The following is a 23286-nucleotide window of genomic DNA, read 5'->3' on the forward strand; positions in this document are numbered from 1 at the left end:
GCCCCCCTCCCTTGTTATTTTTACTCATTGTATTCACTTATTTACCCTCTTTTGTTTTTCTTTACTTGTTGTTATAATGTATATATAAGTATATTTTTTTTTCTCTCTCTTTTCTCTCTATTAATGTTATTACTGTGAGTATCATTTATGTATTATTATTATTGTTATTATTATTTTTGTTATTGTGTATTCCATTTTTTTTATGGTGGTGGGGGGGTGGGGGATGGGTGGGACTTGATTGACAAAAAATGAAAAACCAGTTCAAGATACTGTACTTAAATGCTGTAAATGCTGCACTACCTTTCTTGAATAAAAAATATGTTTAAAAAATAAATAAATAAATAAAGTGATTCTAATGTAAGAGATGGCGGAAACACTTTGTTCTGTACAAAAACTGATCCAAAGTTGAGCTAAAGCCAAATCAAGTGGATCCTCAGTATGTCTTTGTGAACTCGATGAAAGCAATGAAACACAGTCTGGAGAAACAAATGTGGTCATTTTGAACCAAACACACTTTAACTTTACGTGATGCCCACTTGATTCGACCAGCTCAAACAGATGAAGCCTCATATTAGTTTCAGCACACCTCCACCAACCCAACCTCCTCCTACTACTCCCACTGAATGATGCTTTAATAGGGAAATATGACCTCTTGATTCTACTCTCTTTATGTTCTCACCTTTTATTTATCCATAAGGAGTAATTCAAATGTAACAGTCAAGTTTTATTGTATAATTGTCTGATTTGTTATCGTCTATCATAATATAATCATTTTGTTGCCCTAGAAAATGACAATAAAGTCACATTTATAAGATTGTTTGGAGAGCATCCTTTATAAAATAAGACAGTCTCTCCCTCCCTGGAGTGAAGTGTAGCACTGCCTCTGATAAAACCATTTATGAGCCACTGTAATCAAGAGAAGTAGCTCTTATCTGCTTTCTTACCTGCTTTTCTCCGTCCTCTTCATGGTGACGCTTCAGCTAACCACTATAATCAGCCAAATGGATGAGCTGCTTCACTTAAGGTGATGGTGATGGAATATTGATGGCGTGATTTTAAATCTTGTCTATCGAGGCAGTGTTCCCTGCTCTTCGAGAGTGCATCAAGCACCTCAGTGGATAAATAGGGTTACTGTTGTGATGCACAAATAATGATTCAAATATATTCAAATGTGAGAACTGCAATTATATTCTGGTTGTTTGCACAAATAGAAGCAAAAAAAACTTCTGCAAAATACCCCTGCAGGCGGAGACATTGGCATTTCTCTTGCCTTGCACACATTTTGTCTTAATGATCTTAATGTTTGTCTTCCTTTGGTCTACTTGAGCATCCTGGGATCATCAAGGCCACAGATGCTTGACTTCTTGAGCACCTGGAAGGAGGCAAACACCATGTGGACAAAAGAAGGATGCAGGAGAGGCCAGGAGATAAATCGAAACAAATGAAAAGAGGTGTTAAGAGCAAAGAACAGGAGAAAGGGGATGGTAGTAAAAGGTGAGCTGTTGACTGAGTGCAACCCGAGGATGAGTATTGACAGCCGGGCATAGAGAGAGGAGTAATACAATTAGCTGGTTGGATTGTATTGAATAGCAATCTTAGATAACCTGATCCTCTTCCTCTACCTTCCTCCAAGCATCCATTACTTCCAGAATGTGATCTTCCTGAGCTCTGGACTTCCACAACCAGCTCAATACTGTTAAATAATATTGAGTGATGAAAGCTTTTATACAGGTGCTTAATCACTTTTTTTGTGCATGTGAATCTACACGATGTGTGCATTTGATGTTATTGCTGCATGGCATTGATAGATGTTTTTGTGCATCTGTGTATGTGTTTGTTTGGTGTGCAGTCGTGTTGATTTTCCATACCATCGTGCTTTTCGTCTCATTGGCGGTGATCAAAGGCCGTAACCTTGTGGGGGCCGGTCATGTTCACTCAACCAGCATACATGGCTGGCTGCTAATGTCCTGGAAATCCTCTACACAGAGACAAAATAAACCATCACAGTGTTTGTGTGCGTGCGTGCGTGCGTGCGTGCGTGCGTGCGTGCGTGCGTGCGTGCGTGTGTTTGTATATGCATGCATGTGTTTGTGTGCGCATATATATGAATCTATGCATTTTATGAATACATTTACTATCATTCTAACATGAAATCTGTATTCATTCGACTGCTTTTCTTTCCTGTTCTTGTTTATTCCATTATCTTGTTTTGCAGCAAGTGCCACCACAGATCTCCCGTTACACACCTGGCATCCCAATAACCTCTTTACATCCCTTTTAATGTTGTTGTCATTCGAGCCACAGAGCTCAGGCTCCTCCATTCAACCATACATTCTCTACCTCGGGAAGAAGACCGTTGCCTGCAGTATCATATAGCTACAGACAATTGAAGTCAGTCATCCAAATATAATGTTAAAGATTGTATCAATGCCAAAATTCATGGCTCCTGCCATGTATAAAATAACTATTAGTATGTTAATGTGATACAGCAAATAATCAAATGTGCACTAAACCTATAACTTCTAAACCAGTGGTTCCCAACCTTTTTGCTTTGTAACACCTTGAAATGAAGCAATGAAACTCCTTATGATTTCTCAGTTTGTAGTTACGATCTAATGTACTTCAACCATAAAGCGACTGTCACTCATGAGATTCGTTCATTTAGGTGCTTGAAGAGATAAAACAGTCCAGTGTATTATATAGATGGGAAATGCTCCTTAAAACACACTGAAAGTTGAAACAAGACAGAGTCTACAGCCATGCTACCAGCTCTGTGAGGCTGTACTTATGGTGTGTTCAGATTAAGCTGGGAAGTTGGAATTTCCAATTTCCCTGTTGGAAAATTTCTACTGGAACGCCCTGTGAAGTTGGATTTCTGACTCTGATATTCAGAAAACCCCACCAACACCTTACTTTAGCTTGTTAGCATGCCAACATTTGCTAATTAGCTCTACACATAAAGTATAGCTGACTTTGACAGGAATGTCATTAGTTTTGCTCTGTTATTTGTCAAAGTGTCTGATATTCCGCTCGATGTAAAGTCAGAGGATCATCAAAGTTATTACACTTTATCCTCAGGGAATCATGAGTGTGCAAAATATCATGGTAATGCATCCCGTCGTCAACCTCATGGTGGTGCTTACAGGAAAAGTTCAATGACCAAAGTCATTAAGCTTTATCCTCCGGGGACCATGAATGTCTGTACAAAAATTCACAGCAATCCATCCAGTAGTTGTTGAGATATTTCAGTCCGGACCAAAGTGGGGAACTGGCTGACATTGCCATCATTGGAGCCACACTGCTAGCTTGGCTAAAGATCTGATCTCAGTTCATCTTTTCACCTCTTGACTAAGGTTTCCTGGTTGGGAAAACACACTGAGAGTTAAAAGAAACCCATTCAATTAAATGTTCTCATATGTGTTTAAGTTGAAACCACATTTCCACAGCAATTCATGCTGAGCTGTTGTGGTGCAATCCTGAGTGGTTATGCTGGAAGAGGGTAGATGTTTAGATTCTCTATGATATATATCTTATTTAAGTGCTACTGACATATTGCAGTGATAAAACGCTGTGAAAGCATTCTGCCTCGTTTGCTGTCGTTGGGAGCGAAATGTCTGAAGGTGAAATGGACTTCAGGGTCAAACCACAAACCCAGTAAGCCTCCATTGATTTACAGGGGACTCTCCTCTCATCCCTCTCTGTAATAGTTCTTGTAATAGCCACTTGTGAAGCAGATGTCGTCTAAATTTTTCACATACAACTGTGTTGCTTTTCCTCTTTTGTGGTCTCCAGTCGTGGGGTTAATGATTTAACGAGTGGGACCTTCTGAGAAACAGACACATATTCAAAATAGAGCTGTAATTCGGGCCACTAGTGTGCAGTTATTTCCCTTAATTGTTTCCTGAACTTTGCCCTTGAGGCTTTCCCTGACCCGGTATATCCTGATGGGGCGCAATGACAGACATGAATTTGAGAAGATGGAAGAGGGGAGTCCTGAGAGTGTGTGTTTGTGTGTGTGGAGTTGTTCTGGTCCGGGCCAGGTGGCAGTAAAGCCAAATGTACCTCATTTACTTCTGACATGCAATCCTACATCACCTCCACACTCGAAGTCTGGATTTATTCAGACTATTCTTGAAGCATTCAAGTGAAATTGTTCCCACAGCTTAAACATGACGTTGTAATGCTGTCTCAATGAGGTCAGAAGCTCTCGCATTAATACCCTGTGCTTCCTTGATGGATAATGGTTTGGAATCAAAGCTGAAACTTGAACTTCAGTCGGACATAAATAAGCACTTGATTTGGACTTGGCTGCAGTGGGATTGGACCTACTTGAGACCTCAATAATGAAGACTTGACTTGATTTCCATCCATCAATCTGTTCATTCATTCTCCATCACAAGTGAGCCCAGACATCTTTCTGCCTAGCTCCATTCTCCAGCTCCTCCTGGAGATCCAAAAGCTTTATCAATCCCAAGGCACCTGACTTGAAATTTAAAAGCAAAAACTTTCAAGTCTCAAGTTCTGACCTGATGAAATCCTGAGACAGTAAAAATGAATAAAACAGCAATAGGTAAGCTTTGTGTAGCTACATCTTTCAACCGAATGTTTGACTTGGTTTGGTTTTGAGTTAAATGAACAGAATAAAATAAAGAGCTTAACAGTTATTGTCCTTAAATGACACCACTTATTGTAGCACTCACATTAGTACCTAGATATTGGGAAATGAGGACCAGAGCTGTATAGCTCAGATTTAAGTATACAGTCACATTTAAATCACAAAAAAGAGGTCATACAAAATGTTGTCTGAACATATCTAGAGTTAAAAGTGTGTGTCGTCCATGGTGTCGACCATAGTCGAAGACAGGTTGAAAGAAGGAGAGATGCCATGATGCGATCAATCATACAAACAGGGATAACACACACTTTTGGAAAGTCTATTTTACAGGCATTCATGGTGTTGCACACTACACATAAAAGTATGAGAAGTAGCCTATGTGTGTAAAGATTGAAAAAAAAGGGACCTTGGGAGAGAAATTCAAATTCTGCATACTTTATACCAATATGCCAATTGTTGCGCAAAGTCACACAGTGATGCTTTAAGACTTAGAGTTCACTCTATGACTTGACTTCAGGTTTAATAGCCAAATCATTCAAGGCTTATGTGTTGACCTGGTAAAATACTGCAACATTATTAGTCCTGTGCACTGCTAGGACTTGGTCTCAGCTGTGTAGAAAAACAGTTGTAAAGGATGAAGGTCCTTGCCCTCACACTTCGCACTTGACTTTAGACTTGGCTCCGACTTGGCGCAAAAGGTTAACAGGGAACTCCAATGATACACATCAAAGTCTGTTTACAGGTACAGAGTACTGCTGCATATGTGAAACACATCTGTAAAAAGCCATTAGAGGTTCCAGAGGGAGCTGTGTGAAGATCTGAACATACAAGGGCGAGGAGTTAGAAAGCAGTGAGGCTTACAGCTCGAGGCTACATCAGCCGCTAGTAGCCTAACATATCCGAATCTCCAAATGAAGTGTCAGTGGTCAAGTTGCATTGTGGGTAATGTAGGAACCCTGTTTTGAAGAAGGAGAATCTGTGGAATTAAAAAAGACAAGACAGTATCTCTGGTTCCAAGCTCGATTTTGATCCTTTTTTTAACTGTCAATCATGAGTCAGATGAGTCTGATGAGTCACTGCTATTGAAGTGCAAAACTAGATCAGTGAAGTACTCATAACAGAGCTGTCCTTTGAGAGTTGACTTGATTTGTTTCAGGTGGATTGGCCTTATCATCTGATACAGCTGTTTCTGTACTGTATCCTCAATTTTAGCCAAAATCTGTACGTGAAATCGGTATCACTGTGAGGTTGGGAGTTCATGATGCAGACTTTCTTTATGGGCTGGAAAGGGTAGACAAGTTCAGCCCTCCTGCTGAGGTGCACTGGTCAACACTGTACCGTGTCCCAGACATTGCCCCGCAGGGACTTCATCGTATCAGAGCATGAAGGGAAGTGGAGGATGGATGATCTAAATCATCCCTCTCTTCCTTATTCTCCATCGCTGTTCCCAGCCCCTGCCCATCTCTCTGCCTGGCTTTCTTTTTCCACCTGGAAAAATAGCAGGCAGTGAAACGTGATACAGGGTGGCGGGTGGGGGGTCGTGCCGGTCGCTGCGCTGTCTCGCTAATGGAGATGGATGTGGGCTCAGAATTGTCTCCTGAACAGCCTCCATGACAGAGAGAGAGGGGAGATCCATTTCTCCTGCGCTTCCTCCTGGGCTGCAGAACTCCTTTAATGAGAGGGGAGGGCTGAGCACTCACGACTTGATTTGAGAGAAGGAGGGGAGACCGTGGGATGAAGAACTGCAGAAAGCATGGGACAGCAGAGAGAGAAAAGACGTGGTGAGATAGGAAAGAGAAAATGGGCAGAGGGAAAATGAGCAGCAGGAGAATAGAGTGGAGGAATAACATGTTGACAACAAAGGAAGATAGATGATAAGACAGCAGGGAGGGGGGGTTGAAGGAGTAATGATATTCAAAGAGGTATAATGCAAGAAGAGAAAGCCTCTGGATGAAGACTGACAGAGATGAATAAACCATGATTGCCTACAAATCACTCCTTTGCTATTATGCTCTCAGTAACACCATCCCCGAAATGTTTCCATCCCTTTCCTGTATCCCCGCATTTGAGATTTTTCTACCACAGTTATAACTGCATTTTGGGAGCTTTACACCAGGGTTCTCTCTCAGAGTAAAACAACGCTGTGGATGATAAGAGCCATGAAAGGAAAACTTCACCTGTAGACGAAGAGGAGAAAACAAATTTCATTCAAATCTGCCTGTTCTATCAGTCACACAGTTGAGAAGAGTATCAGTTCCCAAATAAATACAATTTCTCTGTGTTTTTAATAAAGATACTCGCAGTATCTCAGAATTAAGAGATACTTTGTCAAAATGATGACTTTCTGAGTCAAAATGTAAACTTTTGGAGACACTACCAACTGTTACTGTGAGCGTGTTAGCATGCTAATGTTAGCATTCAGCTCAAAACACAGCTGTGTGTTCAGTGCCTTATAGAGATGCTTGCACTTGCTAGCAAACTTTTTCTTATTATATTTTAATTTTAACCTAGTATCTATCTATCTCAGTTTGACCAAAATGTTGAGATATACTTATGACTCAGTATCTTATTATGTTTGACTTAGAAAGTTGAACTTTCTATGTAATATTTTTGCACTCCCATGAGTATTTTTTCATTCGGCTAAACTGAAGTAAATCAAAAGTGTAAAGCTTGGTTCAGTTCACTGACATCACCTTTACATGATATCTGGTTATTGAGGTTTGAATTTTTCAAGCAGTTATCTCTCACCGCCATGTGGAGTCACTGACGTGCAGTTGCTCAATGCAGCTTTAATAAAAGAGATGGACACACAATGATGTTTCTTGTGAGGAATGAACACATCAGACCAGAGCACAGACATGGCTAAAAATAGAAAATTGATGCTTTCAAATTTCAGATATATCTCACTTTTCACATCCAGAACAGGAAACTAGATCAAGCAACTTTACCTACATCAGAAAAATCTTTTTTGTGGGGACTTAAAGATTGGCCTTGACAGCAGTGGACTGTCACAGTGTTTACTCAGCCATATTGCTATTAGCCTTTGAATTCTGCAGCATTATGTGTCTGTGTGTGTGTGACTCACTTAAAAGCCCTTGATAAATCCTGGACAAGAAAAGGCTTTGAATGGAAGAAATACAGATTCTCTATTTTCTCTACAAAGAAAATGGCTTCATTGACTTCCTGTTTTTAACCTCTGTCAGATTCCTGGAGGTGAGAGTATTTGGCTGTAGACTGGAAAAAGCACACATGTGAGTTCTCCTGAATGCAGTTAATGTCAATCTATCAAGTGTGCAAGAAGCTGCCAGGCTGTAGGGAATCATTTGATATAAGGTGAGTGAGTTAACAGAGAAACAGTTATCCACACCCCTCTCTTCCATAGTTAGTTTCTGTATATATTCTTCAGGTTACTTTCTATCTCTATTTTCTACACCCAAGCAGTAAACAGGGGGCAGTGATCTATTTTAACATAAAAAAAAGTTTTTTCTTTTTTGATCCTGTGTCTCCCTTCTTGTACGACTATACAGATTCCCTCTAAAAGCTGTGTTTTGACTATTACAATACATGGTATTTTGACACCCTAAATGTGAGGTCAAACACTTGTGACCCCATCTTGGGTTGCACATGACGATCTCCATGAGATCATAACCTCTGTCCCCATATTTTTAAGTTCCTCATACTCGGTTACTTCTACAGACACTGTGTTTGCAAATTCATGTAATGAGTCTCTGTTTTCACAGATTTTGAGGCTCTCACTTGAAATACTGTACCAGCTAAACCTTTTAAAGATCTCTGTATTTTAATAATTTATCATATATGACAGACACTTACCAATATTTTGAGCTGAGGATAAACCTCTATGTAAGATGCCACACCACATTTATGGTCTTTGAATAATTATGGACCGGCCTCTAAGCTTCCACTCTTTTAGCTTTTTTCTTTCATGCCTTTCATGCAGGGATGTCAAAAAAAGAAATGGTTTTCTCACTTGACTGACTTGCACAGAGCCAGGACCTCAAACCCCGTTGGGATGAAACTTTTGGATGAACTGCAACGCCGACTGAGAGCCAGGCCTAATGCTAATCGCACTAATGCTCTTGTGACTAAATGGGAGCAAATCCCTGCAGTCAGGTTTGAAAATCTTGTAGAAAACCTTCCCACATGAGTGGAGACTGTTTCAGCAGCAGATTAATGCCCACAGTTTTGGAATGACATATTTAACAAGACGAATGGGTGTAATGTTCGGGTGTCCATATACTCTTCACATAATCTCATTTCTAATTGCTGTTAAAAGTATGCCAGGGTTGTGCTGAGGCTGTTTCGATGTTCTGCTTTTCTGCATTGTGTTAATGTGTTTTGCTTCTCCTCATATAATAGAATTATTAGAAACAGCATTTAGTACAAGCTCAAACTTTGCCTGAGAATTGGGTCAACACACAAACAACTAATGCGATCTCAACATAAAATAAATATATTTTTAAAAAAAAATACAGATTTCTTCACATATGTGTGTAATGTTTAAGTGTCCATATACTTCTGGAAACATTCCTTAGTGTATATGGTCCATATTGGAGAAAATGGGGAAAATGTAATTGCAAAATCTGGTTTCATTCTTCACTGTTTAGTCATGGAGTAACTAACCATCAAACTCACTTTACTTAATCTATTTCAACATTTATAAGAAAAACAAATGTATTGTGGTGGATCGGTGGACACAAGGATACAATAATATGCAAAACCCACTCTTATACAGCACCGCCCCCTTGTGGAGAAATATCATAACAAAACTACATAGAGGTTCTGAGACTTTTTTACTAATGTAACCACATTGCAGAAATATTCTGTTACAAGTAAGAACCCTGCATTCAAAAGGTACAAGAGTATAATCATAATAATGTATGTTATATTACTGTTAAATGATGTATTGATGTGTATATCATTTCAATGTTGCAGCTGGCAGTGTGTGGGGCTTGTTTTAACTACATTGAACACTGCTGTGTAGCTTGTGAATTTCTCACCAGGGTTCAATGAAGTTTTATCTTATTTTATTAACTTATATAATATATCATAAATCATGCTATTTTGCAGTGTTAATGCGAATCTGCAAGGAAACTACAGTTATCAAATAAATGAAGTGGAGTAAAAAGTATATGCACCTGATGATTAGAAGTAACAAGCGGCAGAGAATGAAAATAGGCTACTCAAGTAGACTGCAAGTACTTCAAGTAAAATACTTGAGTAAATGTACTTACTGTAAAGTTAAATAACAATTAATACTATCTTACTTCCTCCATCTTTGATTCTTGATTTCTCTTGTATCAACATGTGTGATTGGGGTCTTGTTCACTTTTGTCTCTGAGTTCCTGTATGATCCTCCAGCTGTGCTCCACACTCTCCCTCAGCTCAGACAGATCGCTCCTGATCTCCTCGAGGAGCTCCAGCTTTGAGAGTTTCCTGTCTATGGATGAGAGCACTTCCTCCTCTCCTGCCTCCCAGACCGCAGTGTCCTGCTCTGTGGCAGGAGAGTCGAGCTCAGTCGGCTGGAATGGCCCAATGGTTTGTTCCCACACCATCTCAAAGTATGCGTCTATAAAGGCTTCCAGCTCCTCCAGGCTGCTGTCACCCCACTGGTCAATCAGCTGCTGCAGGCCTCCTGACTCAGTGAGCCTCCTAAGGGTCCGTTCTCTCAGGGCAGGATGGCAAAGGGAATGCACATTCATGACATTTTCCTCTGTGAGCATCCTGTTCTGTGTTTGAGGTAAAATCAAAAGCATTTTTGGATGTGTGGGTGAGAACGGACGCACCTGGCTTTCACCGTTCAGTCTCAGGCTGCTGTGAGGATCATCAGCAGGGAACCAGCTGGGCAGATTTACTGTTAATCTCTGTTGGCCTGCAGCAGTCCACCTCAGTCGTCTTTCACCAGAGAGCATCGATGATAAGATGGACATGAAGCTGTCTCTGTCCAGGGTGGTGAGTGCAGTCCATCCTCCTGCTCTTCCTACTGGTGCTGCCACTATCTGACCATCAGCACCTGCACCTCCACAACAGTGTAGTGATGTTTGTGTCGTAGAAGAGGCCAGTTCAGTGGCTGTAAAGGAAATAATAACAGTGATGTGATTTCATGGGAGCCATAAGAATTCCAGCCTATCCTTAAACAACCACCTCCATCCATCCTAAGATATAAACCTGTTTCTCTTTTACCAAGAGGGTTACGTCCTCGTTTGAACCATGAACCAGATTTTATTTGATCCCTCCCCATGTTCATTGGCGGATTTATATACGGGCGACATGGGCAGCCGCTATCAAATAGCGTCCTTCTATTTCCGTACAGAACTAATGCAATTAGTAAAATTAGTCACACCAGGAGAAACTACCAAATAAACCACAATTCATTCATAATACTGTGAAATCGTTAAGAATAATAAACTAGTCTGCACACCACCACGTGTGTATATAAATACATATATGTATATGTATATTGTTTGTCTGTGTGGGTCATTTACTTTCGTTGATAAACTAACGTGTAAAATTGGAAAAGATTTGGATAGTCTCATAGTGTCGCGTTGCTTCATTCCACGTGAGAGTCTATTGAAACGAGCATGGCTGTGAAAAAAAAGGAAAGAAAAAAAAAACATCCTGCTGTAAATATTTTGACTCATTTCAATCAAGAGAACGTGAATTAAGTTCGTGAAAAATAATTCTGTGAGAAAATGTGCGTGGAATCCTGCGCGTGCACGGTTTCAGACGTGTGAATTTTTTGGTGCATACGCATCTTTCCAGTTTCGTGCGTACGCCACGTTTCAGTATGAATTCTACGCAAGGCTTTGGTACACGAGGCCCAAAGTGTCCTCCTCTGTCAGCTGAGCCCCACCTGCTGCAGGTGAGTCAGGGTCAAAGTCTGAGAGTTGAGAGAGCTGAAGCTGGCCCAGAGAGGAAGGTCGTTCTTCAACCCTGAGGCGTCGGATCTAATCTGAGCTCGGACGACATGAGGTACATTACACAAGTGAATATAAGTGCGTGCGCGTGTGTCTGTGGAAAAACAATAAAACAACTAAACAAAATGTGGTCAAACAATAAAAACCTCTATTTTTTTCACTTTATTTTGTTGTTTAAGATTGTATATAATTGGTATTTATCATTTATTTGGTTTTTTAAAGTTATTATAATTTGTTATGAGAATATTTTCAGTAATATTTTAGCAGATTAACAGGAAAATTATCCGAATATTTAAGAACTTTAACAGAGATAATTTCAGAAATATCTGCAGGATTAACGGTTTGTTTTCAGGAATAATATCACATTATTATAGAAATTTACAGAAATATTTTCATACAGACTGCAGTGATTTTACACCTGATTTATTATATTTGATTTATTCTATATTTTTATTTTATTTAATTATTATCTTCTCTGTCTCTCTTCTGTTTTAATTAGCATAAGATAACAAAATTAATTTTTTAATATCTCACTTCAACAAATATATAGAAATATATATATATACAAATATAAGACTCTTTAAAATCATGGTAGTTTGTGTAAAAAAATATTGCCAAATACATCATTATCATGTTTCCCTAAACGTAAGTGAAACGATGAGTTTGTTTTTTTTCTGTTTATATTGTGTCTGAATTTTAGAGCTGCAATAGGAAAAAGTGTGTGTGAAAGTACAGAAACAGATGCTCTGACACTGTTTCCCAACCTTTCTGGCTTGTGACCTCTCAAAATGAAGTAATATCTTCTTGTGATCCTTGGTCATTGATCACATGTGTATTGCAAGTCATTTGATAAGTGATTGTTTTGATAGAGGTCTTAAGAGATGATCCAGTAATTCTCAGGAGATGAAATCAAATATTAGAGAAAATTCAGAAAAATAAATGTAATTAACAATAACACTAAAGGGATTTTGTTTCTGAATTGTCTCATGACCCCTCAGACTTCTCCTGCAACTATGGGGAAATCCCATCTCTGGAACCACTTCTCTAAAACAAGCAGTTTAGGTTTACTCACAGTCACAGGACACATTTAGATCCTTCTTACACAGAATCGCTGCGTCCGGCTCCTGCTCTTGTGCTGCAGAGACACGTTTCCACATACGGTCACCTCTGTGAAGAGCCAGCCTGTCTTCAACCAGCATCTCCTCCATCAGTTCAATCAGCTCATTAACCTGAGCCCCATCCCCCCGGTGTTTATTGTCCAGGACATGATATCTGTTGCCACACTTCTCGACAAGTGTCTGCAGCGGCTCTCCTTCACTCTCGATGCGCTGCTCGATGCTCGTGTCGCCCAGCCAGTCGCCGTAGCTGAACAGGACCACAGCTCTTCTCCACATCTGGCCTCCTCCTGCCTCCAGCTGTTTCTCCAAGTCTTCCCTGTGGGTATCTTTGAATGAGGAGCTCATGTTAACAACTAGAAGGATAGCACAGGATGAAGGAGCCATGAAGAGGTCAGAGGTCACAGAGAAGCACCCTGGTGTGTCCAGCACTGTAACCATCTTGCTGCTGATTTTGCCTCGTTTTTCAGTGCAGGAAGTGGTTTGGCTGTCAGTGTCGAAGCACTCTCTGCTAAGGATGGTGTTTCCACATGAGCTTTTGCCTGTTCTCCTGCCACCAACAAGCACTATCCTCATTTCTGGAAGAGGGTTGAGCTTCTCTGTTTGGAAAGAAGTTTGACAGCTCTATTAGAAACATGGCAAACAAACTTTGTCCAGTTGAACTGTGTCCTCAAATCCAAACAGAAAAGAACATCTGATCAGTTAAATTAAATATTGTTTATTAAATAAGTGAAACAGCATCATGCTGACAGTGCTTATCGCTTTTAACTGTGGTTAACTCACCCAGCTGAGACCTCGCCATCTGCCTTTGTTTCTCCTTCTTCATCAGTCTCTCCTTGGCTCTCTCCTTCTCTCCTCTCATCTTCACCTCCAGCTGTTCCATCACATTCCTCTCTATTTCATAATATTGGTAACTGTTGCCCCCAGTCAGCATTTCTTCAATCTTACCAATCAGATCTCTGACTTGAAATCCATCTCCTTTAGTCTTATTGTTCAGGATGTGATACCTGTTGCCGCATCTTTCAAGGAGCCACCGCAGAGGCTCTCCCACGCTCTCTATGTACTGCTCAGTGGTCGTGCCTCCCAGCCAGTCCCCGAAACCAAACAGCACGATGACACGACCCCAGATGTGCTCACTGATCAGCTGGAGGTGCTGCTGTGCTGCTCTCCTGTAGGTTTCTGTAAAGGCTCTGTCCACACGGATCACCAGCAGGAAGACATGAGGCCCTGGAGGACAGCGAGACAAACTGACCACCAGCTCCCTCTGGTCAAAGATGGTACTCTCCTCACAGAAGTAGTTCATCCACCAGCCTGGAGTGTCCACCACGGTCAGCTGTCTCCCAAACACCACTCCTTCTCCAACCTGACACTGAGCTGTTCTCCTGAGTGGCTGGGTGCTGTCTCTGCCCAGGATTGTATTCAGTGCTGAAGTCTTCCCAGAACCCTTTGCTCCCACCAACACAATCCTGATATTGGTAATGGGTCGCGACCTCTCTGAAAGAATCAATGTGGAAATACAGAGCAAAGGGAGGTTTTTTTAAGTTGCTTCAGTGTTTATTCCGACTTACATTCAATATATTTTCTATGTAGCATGATGATTTGATGAGGACCTACTAGCTGTTTATACATTTTTAGCCCGTAGCATATTTTTTACTTCCATGTAGTTACAGTATGAATAAAATTAATGTAACTACTGGAATTTGCATTAACAGCAAAGCAAATTACGGCTGAACAAAGAAAGGAGCATCAAGTGAACATCTAAAGACATTGTAGAACTCAGCAGTGTTTGAGACAAAATGTCTCTGTGAAGCAAAACATTTTAAATATGATAATTATCTCACTTTGCATGAGAGCTCTGTGTTTTTTCATCCTCAGAAACCTCTGCTGAGCTCTCTCCTCCGCTCGTCTCTTCTCCTCTGCAGCCGCCTGTAAAATGTTTTCCTGCATTTCAAACACTCTGTTTCCATTTTCTGTGACAAGTTTCTGTATCTTCTCGAGCAGCTCTGTGATTTCAGGATCATCGCTCAGGACAACACTGTGACACCTCAGACTGCACTTCTCCCTGAGCCAGCGGACAGCCTTTCCCTCTGTTTGTACATGCTCCTCTGCTCCTGTTTGTTTGGACCTGTCAACAGAGGTGAAGACAACCATGCAGTGACTCCACACCGTCTCACCCAGTAGGGCCACGTGCTCCTCCACAGCCCGCCGGCGCTTCTCCGAGAAGGCCGAGCTCGCCTTGACCGTGATCAAAAATACATGTGGGCCTGGCGAGCATAGAGAGACGCTACTTATGATCTCCCTCTTCACCAGCTCGGATGTGTCCTGAGCGCTGAAGTCGCACCACCAGCCGGGAGTGTCCACCACTGTGAGCCACCGTCCGGCCACCATGCCCAGCCTCCGGGAGCAGGAGGTCCTCTCTTTGGTGACAAACTCCTCTTTTCCCAGGAGTAAGTTTCCCACAGATCTCTTTCCAGAGTTTCTGCCACCAAGAAGGACGATCTTTAACTGTGACGTGCACCAGCCTCCCCCTAAAGAAGAGAAATACATCAGGTCACAATTAGGAAAAGAGGACACAAGGATGAGAAGGTTAATATTAAAGCTACATCACCTAAAATCAAATTCCTTGTTCAAATGGGTTGATAAATTCTCATTTGAGCAGGGACAGATCAAAGTGCATTCATACCATGAGCAAACAATGAGCAAAATGTAACCCTGAAACATTTACTCAATTAATCCATTAGTCAATTTAATTGGCCACAGTGTTGATAATCCAAAGAAATCACTGGTGTCAGCTCTTTAAATGTAAATATTTTCTAGTGTTTTTTGTCTTTTATGACAGTAAACTGAATTTGTTTGAGTTTGAATGTCTTTGACAGAACATTAAGCAGCAACAATTTGTTGATAATCCATTGATTAAGTAATCTTAAAGCAAAAACAGCAAAACCTCTCAGGTTTCAGCTTCTTAAATGTGAATATTTGGTTCTCTTTGTTTATTATGATAGCACATTGAATATGTTTGAATTTTAATATCTTTGAAACCTGTGCTGATTGATTCATCATTTAAGAATTTCAAAGCAAAACTTCACTTGTTCCACTTTCTGAAATGTAAATATTTTCTTGGTCTTATATGAAAGTAATTTGAGGATCTTTGGGTTTTGGGCTGTTATATATACATACATATGTGTATATATATATATATATATATATATATATATATATTAGATTGACTTTAATTAATGGCCTTTTCTTTACTATCGTCTGACAATTTATTAACAAAACAGTTAAACAACTAATTGAGAAAATAATCACCACATAATTTAACAATGAAAATAGAAAAGTCATAGCCCTGAAAATGTACATGATAGGCCCAACATATTCTATTTTAAACATATTAAACAAAATCTAATATAACATTATTAACTCCTTCAATCATATCACACTTGAAAGAATGATATGACAATGAATTACAGGCTGATCAATAAAACTACAATGCACAAAAATTGTCAAATTAAAATAAAAAAATATTAAGACATTTAAAATTATGACACTGAGGACTCCTTTTACTAAGTGATCATTTGGGTTTTCATAACAGTGTCTTTAAAACTGAAAATCAAGACATAATCATGGATGTAATGAGGTTATTATAGGTCATCAGAAACTAAAACTTACATGGTGACAGCTCACTGGTCGCCATCTCAGGTTCTGTGTTTGTCTAAAAGTTGGTCGATTTTAAAATAAACATTGTGTCTTCATGTCACGTCCGTGTTTCCTTGTTCTTTGAGCAGAAAGTACGTTTTCTACTGAAGGAATGATAGTAGTAGTTTGTGTTTTATGTGTTTATGAGTCTGAAGGTTGTCTGTAATGAGTAATCAGAAACACATGCAGTGGACAGTAAGAACCACACCTCTCATCAACAGGTCAACAGTCCACTCTGAAGAAAAACACAAAGAGTGTGTGAGGCATTTATCATTTACCACACACACACACACGCACGCACACACAGATAGACAGATAGAGACAGTTTATTTTGTAAAAACACTGACAGACTATTCTTAATGTAACATAAACAGTAAAACACTTTCTGTACTATTTTAATTTGGATACTTTAATGCAGGATTTTTACTTGTTATAGAGTATTTTTATATTGCAGTATTGCCACTATTACGTAACTATATCAGCTTACATGTGACTATTTTTCTGAGGCACATTTTGTTATATTTTATATAGTTGGGGACCTTTACTATTAAATGCATTTCTTTCATAATCATGCACATGTATAGGAAGGAAACAAACACACAGAGCAAGAAAAAGACAAGGAGGAGGCTGGGAATCTTGGAGGACAATGATCCAGATCCACAACATCTGGAATGAGGCACCAATTGTACCACAAGGTGGAGTCTGTTGCCCTGGACAAAGTCATTCGTAGCTGATTGAGATGGTTTTTTATACAAGAGCCTCAAAAGAGTTAAAAGCAACATCCAGTTTGAAGGTTAAATCAGAAATAGACTTGTAGACTAAGGCAAGACACCCACCTTTTTCAGTAGCAGAGCAACATGGACATTGGTGTACTCAGGTGGGGAGGCTATTTGCTGGCGTCTAATCATAAGAAAACATTTGGTTTAAGCTATGTCGTTCTCATAAATATATCTGATATTTCCATATTATGCTGAAGAATGAAATCATTTATCATTAGGCTTCAGTAAATAATGATCTGACATTTATAAAAACTAAATTTGAGGGTCTTGTTGAGTTTTCAGTAATTGGCCAGTTTGTAGAGCTACTAGTAGATAATGAGTTTATTGGAATAAGAAATCTCTTTAATAGAACATTTTGGTGGCCTGTGAACGCTTGGTGGTAGTCACTTCACCACAAGTCATAGGAATGATCATTAGAATTTTGTGCTTCATGTATTTAGGGAACTTGTGAGTAATACAGTGTGGGAGGGAGAATGTCTCTACTTTTTAGACTTGGCTGTCAATCTGAAAGTCAGCCCCCTGAGTATTTCTCTGACTGGAAATAACTTGATGTCAACATATCTCTCTGGCAAACTGAAACGTCTGCAAAATGAAACATCTGGCCCAACATATTCCTGGGTCCTTGGCCAGAGTCCTGCCCATATACTTCCACATCTGGGCAGATTCCAGCTGTTATTGTCTGACAGACAGAAGATTTTCTGTGTGTGAGCCAGAACTGATCCAGACGTGGAAGTGGCATCTGACAGTCATGCTGTATATAGGCCAGATTCTGTGTATACTGGGAGAAAAAAAAGCACGTGGCTAATGTATGGGCCAGATTTGTTTAGCTTTGATTTATAACTGCTTCATCCTCACATTATTGGAGCCAACATGGATAGCAACAATGTTAATAAAACTAGTGGTGAAGTGTGCATGGGTTCCGTGTGTCCCCCTGCTTGGTGTTGGCACCCAAGATTAGCCTCTAGGTCAGAGGCTGTGACAGTACTATTACTATTCATGTTAGACAGCTACAGAAAACTTCAGTCCTCTGTGTGTCACCGACGACAATTTGCTCCAGGAAATGTAAAACAGTTTAAGGAATTTGTGCCTGCACTATCTTTGATTTCGGTGTGAGTAAATGTCAGCTGGTGTGACTGGTGTGGTACGCTTTAAACTCCGCCCAGCTCTCCGGCTCAGCGTTATACAAGCAGCAAACACACCATACACTTAATCGAGCCCGGAGCCTGTGACGAAGCCTGAGCAACAGCAGCGATGGGGGTGAAAATTATGGTGGAATACTGGTACTGATATGGTTTTATTACATTCATTTGCATTTTGTTGAAGTTTCCAGCCAACTTGTGTCTGTGTTCGTCCCATAGGTCTCATTTTAAAGGAGGTTATCACTGTAGATTAGCCAGCATTAGCATCATTAGCTCACAGCTAAGATAAGCTTAGGTGACTGGGCAGCACTGGTTGTAGCTTCAGAAACACAATGACTGCTAACCGTTGTTAAATGTGTTTGTTTTTCCTACAGTGGTGGATGAGGTTACGAGCCCCGCTATCGGGATCTCGCCTCTGTTGTCAAGGGTGAGTTTCCCGAAGCGGATGTGTCAGGCGTCGTGGGAAGACAGGGTAAGTATTATTTAAACTCAATGAGGAAATAATTCAACTTGGATCCAGGATTTGTATGTCTGATCTGACCATTATGTGAAGCCATTCATTTCTGGATCAAAGATCACCCCAGAAATCTAATCTTATCTCCTTTTATTTTGTACCTCAGGCAGCTTCGAGATTGAAATCAATGGGCAGCTGGTCTTCTCCAAGCTTGAGACTGGTGGCTTCCCCTATGAGGATGATGTGAGTAACATAGACTTATACCCATACCCATAAAATACAAACCACAGCAATAACAGTCTCTGATTTGTGTTGGTCTGTTTCCTGCTACAGGTCATGAATGCAGTCCAGAGTGCCCAAGATGGGAAACCTGTGCAGAAGATCACCAAAAGCCGCGCACCATGCGTCATCATGTAAACCTCCCTCCGTCCTGCTCTAACATCAGCAGCATCGAGACAGGCCAGTGCAACTGTAAACTGCCAAATGCCACCTCTGGTTTACCCCAACCTTATTAAAACAGACTGGGGTAGAACAAATCCAACAGAGATGCACTACGACCACTAGCTACTTTCTCTGATGCATATCACCAAACTCTGCTCTGCCGTCTGGCTCCTCTCTCTGCTCCCATAGTGGTGCTCCAGGCTGTTAATGATTACTGTGGCCTAAAGTAATAAGGGTTGTGGTATGATGAATCCTTTCCTGGAATTCCCTCCTTATAGGAGCAGAGATGGGGAGAAGATGTTGCAGAGGGGTTTGAGTTGGAGGGAGCTCACTTTTATTTTCCTACAGCCTGATTGCCTAATTGTTTTTTTTTTTTTGTTCTATGTCTTAGTTGTCTTAGTTTATTGATCGCAGATGCAATTACCACTTTTCAGTGAATGCAAGGACAGTAAAAGGAATTGCACATATTTTTTAATCACAAAGGGAGACTCTTTGATATCTGCCTCAGTTCTGGTCTATGCTGAATAACCTGTTATTATAGCATTTGTATGAGCATTCATAATTATTTAAAACACTTGGAGTGCTAAACAATGTCAGAATTTGTGGTAGGTAAAGAAACATTAAGATTACAATAGTTTTCTATCTTTATGCATTTCAAACTGGAATAAGTTAAAACATTTAAATGAGTGATTGTAATAGTTTGGAGCAGCTGAGCTCTGCCGAGTGTGTGGTCTGACTCTGGTTTTAAGCTCCTCTGTTGTTTGAACTGGTACTTGTACTAGAGCAACCATCGGCAGTGCTTCTGAAGACCACCACCCACTGGTCTGTCAGCTCACTCTGATTTGATGTCAGCTCATTTTCCACTAATCATTTTGCTTTGTTAACTCAGATGTCCAAACTGTAGACTTTGAATAAAGGTAATGGTTGTTTAATTGCTCGTTTGTCACTTTTTCCTGTTTTCAACACACTGTATAAACTATATGCATGATTACCTCACAGTTTCATACAGACACAAAAGGTACAGTATTATACTCTTTGTCTAAGCTCTTACCTGGTTTAACAACACCACTGTATTTTCTTTAAATTCCTAAGTGGGTGTGGTAATGGTGTGCTATTGTGAGTCACAGCTGCTCTTTTGGGTATTATCCATTTGTTGACATGATGTGTCTCTTGGTAATGTTTTCCAGCAACTAGCAACTAATTAGTAATACAGGTTAGACAGGTTTTTCTGTTTGTTGTGTTGGCAGTTATTTAAGTTCCACACGTAACATACTGACACTTCAGACAATAAAATGAGAAACTTTGAAGTCCTGTTGTTCCATAATTTGTTAAATTATCTTTAACTAAAACTCTAATTCACTGCTGGGGAAACACCAACAAAAAACAAACACTTGATGACTTTTCAGTATTACAGCTGAACTTTATCATGATGAGCAGACCAAAAAAAAACTAATCATTTAGTCATAGTCATGCAGGATCTTGCCTCACTGTTTACACTAAGGGGCGCCAAATTCAAGAAAGAGTCACATTTTCGCTTTTTGGCTCTGGGCATCCCCCAGCTCAGAAAGAGGAAGGTGCCACACTGAACTCAAGAACAGAGAGAATTCAAATGAAGAGATGAATATGTAGTGGTCTGAAAAAACTGCTACAACTATTGAGGCTGTTTTTGCATTCTGTTGTTCTGTCAATTGGTTTTATGTAGTTAAAGTTATAAGATTTTTTGGGGTTTGTAGTATGTGCTGTAGTTTCAATTCATATTGCAAATACATGCTGCAAGCATTACTAACCTCTTGAAATTGTTGAAATTTTGCCTTTTCTCAACTGAGAACATGCTGAAACATAATATTTTGTATCTTTATCTCTAGGTATATGGTCAGAGACCATTGAGCACACAAATCAGATTCAGGAATTGTACATAGAAAGGGAGAATCACTAGTATCTCATCACTGAAATTATATAAATGTCATTATAAATAAAATATGATCACAGCCAGTCTATGAAGAATAAACATGTATTAGCATTCTGACTTAAAGAATTGTAATAGTGGTTAAACTGACTTTTCCGTTTCGCTGAAATGAAGTAGGAATGACCCACACTGCATTTACTACTTGTTAATGGATGGTATATTGTGTGGTTTGGTGTGTTACACTACAACTAGGTGGGTCTTTGGTGATGGCTCTGGCTCTGGCTCTCAGTGATAACTCACAGCAGCCAGGTTGTTGTAATGCTGATAGAGCCGATGTGTGCTGCCCTACACTCAGTCCTCCAGTAAGCGGTTTGAAAATGTCCAGTACTCTGCCTGCAAGAGTGTTGAAGTCTTACCTTCCAGTACTTTTAAATCAATAGACTGCACACAATTGATCTCCATTTAACTAAGTATGTGACCAACTGGCTGCACCAGTGATGATTTAGGCGTATCCTATTAGTAAGAGGGGGAATACTTAAGTAAACAAGTATTTGGTGTTTTATATTTTCTAATGAATTTAGATCACTTTGACGTTAAAAGTTATTTTCTCTGTGAGAAAAAGCCTAAATAAATCTACTTTGATTCAATGTTATAAGACAACTAAACATGAAAACATCCAGTGAATGGTTGAGTAGTTTTTATCGATACCGTAGCCACGTGAATTTGGTGGTTTGTGATTGGTCGACTGACATTTTAAATGACTCCACAGCATTATCAGCTACAAACACTGGCTTATATGTCATTATGTATTTCAGCCAATGAGATTTCCCTCTCATCTCTTATCTTCTTGTTGTTGCAGGTTCTTACCAACTTGGGTAAAAGTCCAACTCACACTCTGTCCACATGTCTGGTGCTTCATATATAGGCGCTTTTATGTTATATCCTTCTAAACTGGGTTGTTATGAGGTATTCTGTTGATCATATGCTTTTTCATTCTACACATTTATTTCTAATCTTGCACTGTGCAAAACAGAGTTCGGAACCGTCTTTATTTCAGTCTACTATCTTTAAATTCCCCAAAATAATGTGTTAACACTAAAGCTTATGAAGATGCTATATGGAGACTGGGAGTGTCTGTACACTGTATGTTGAGACACATGGACACGGCAGATAGCTTCCACCACTGGTGATAACAGTCCTGTGCCACACTGTTTTTAGCAGGGGCCCACTGTCTCTCACTGTGGGGTGTATGTATGTATTTTCTCAGTGTGATAACTATTACTATGGCGGGATTGCAGCAGTTGAGCATGTGGAGCATGTTGAGGTTTTTGATTTCTATTGACATGATATAATTTGTGTCATGGTGCCTTCAAGAGAAATTCAAACAACTCTGATAAACACTTTTCACCCTCAGGTCAAAATTTTATTTTGTCCAATGTTTTGGTTGATGACCAAATACATGTTTTATACATCTCTGTAAAACTAATGACATTCCTAAGAGCCTCAGCTGTACATGGTAAACACTGTACCTGCTAAACATCACCATGTCAACATGGTCATTGTGAGCATGTTAGCATGAGGACATTATCAGTACGGTCTTGTGGGACCACTACCATGTGGCATGACTCTTAGGCTGGTTTTTTTTTTAGTTTAAACATTTTACTGTGACGTTCTTCATGCAATATACAGACACTTACAAACCATCTGTTGAAATTTAATCAATAATTTAGTTTAAAGAAAGAGTTATAGTCGTAGACAAATACATTACTAAACATTTACATCTGCCTATATGTCTACATTATGACAATTATATTCTACATTAATATAATTATAAAATAGCTTTTAACGTGGAAAATCTGTGATATACTGCATGAATATTTTTTGGGTAGAATGTGATGACACTGATGGCACTTTATTTTAAGGGTCAGCACTGTGCATTGATCCTAAAATCATCATGTACTTAAAGCCTTCAAGCAAATAACATTAACATGTCAGTCATGTTAGTTTCAGCATCTCAGGCTCATTGTGTAGCTCATGGGGACTAAAACTCAAATCACATAGATTGGAGGTTAGACGACAAAATGGAAAAGTGTAGTTGGACCCCACAACTAACATCTACCAGAGATGAGGAAAGGTTCCTGTGTTTTGTGGAATTGTTTTCAAAGTTCACATGACTTCCACAAAATCTCCATTTCTACATGCATTT

General features: G+C 39.8%; 2 protein-coding genes across 2 annotated transcripts; one reads left to right on the forward strand and one right to left on the reverse strand.

Moving 5' to 3' along the window:
* Nucleotides 1–9933: 9933 nt before the first annotated feature.
* On the reverse strand, nucleotides 9934–16359 carry LOC111217724 (GTPase IMAP family member 8-like). The gene is made up of 6 exons (XM_022739709.1): nucleotides 16335–16359; nucleotides 14507–15193; nucleotides 13449–14159; nucleotides 12623–13264; nucleotides 10431–10646; nucleotides 9934–10298 (listed from the first exon to the last, which is right to left on the reverse strand). Exons 1-6 carry the CDS (start codon nucleotides 16357–16359, stop codon nucleotides 9934–9936), a joined length of 2646 nt encoding a protein of 881 aa, XP_022595430.1.
* A 1949-nt stretch (nucleotides 16360–18308) lies between these two features.
* Nucleotides 18309–20106, forward strand: mien1 (migration and invasion enhancer 1). Its single transcript, XM_022739302.1, has 4 exons — nucleotides 18309–18420; nucleotides 18654–18751; nucleotides 18900–18976; nucleotides 19067–20106. The coding sequence occupies exons 1-4, from the start codon at nucleotides 18392–18394 to the stop codon at nucleotides 19148–19150; spliced, it is 288 nt and encodes a 95-aa protein (XP_022595023.1). The 5' UTR covers nucleotides 18309–18391; the 3' UTR covers nucleotides 19151–20106.
* The last annotated feature ends 3180 nt before the right edge of the window (nucleotides 20107–23286 follow it).

Source organism: Seriola dumerili, unplaced genomic scaffold (genome assembly GCF_002260705.1).
Source record: "Seriola dumerili isolate Sdu_G_001 unplaced genomic scaffold, Sdu_1.0 BDQW01000044.1, whole genome shotgun sequence".
In the NCBI taxonomy this organism is placed as follows: domain Eukaryota; kingdom Metazoa; phylum Chordata; class Actinopteri; order Carangiformes; family Carangidae; genus Seriola; species Seriola dumerili.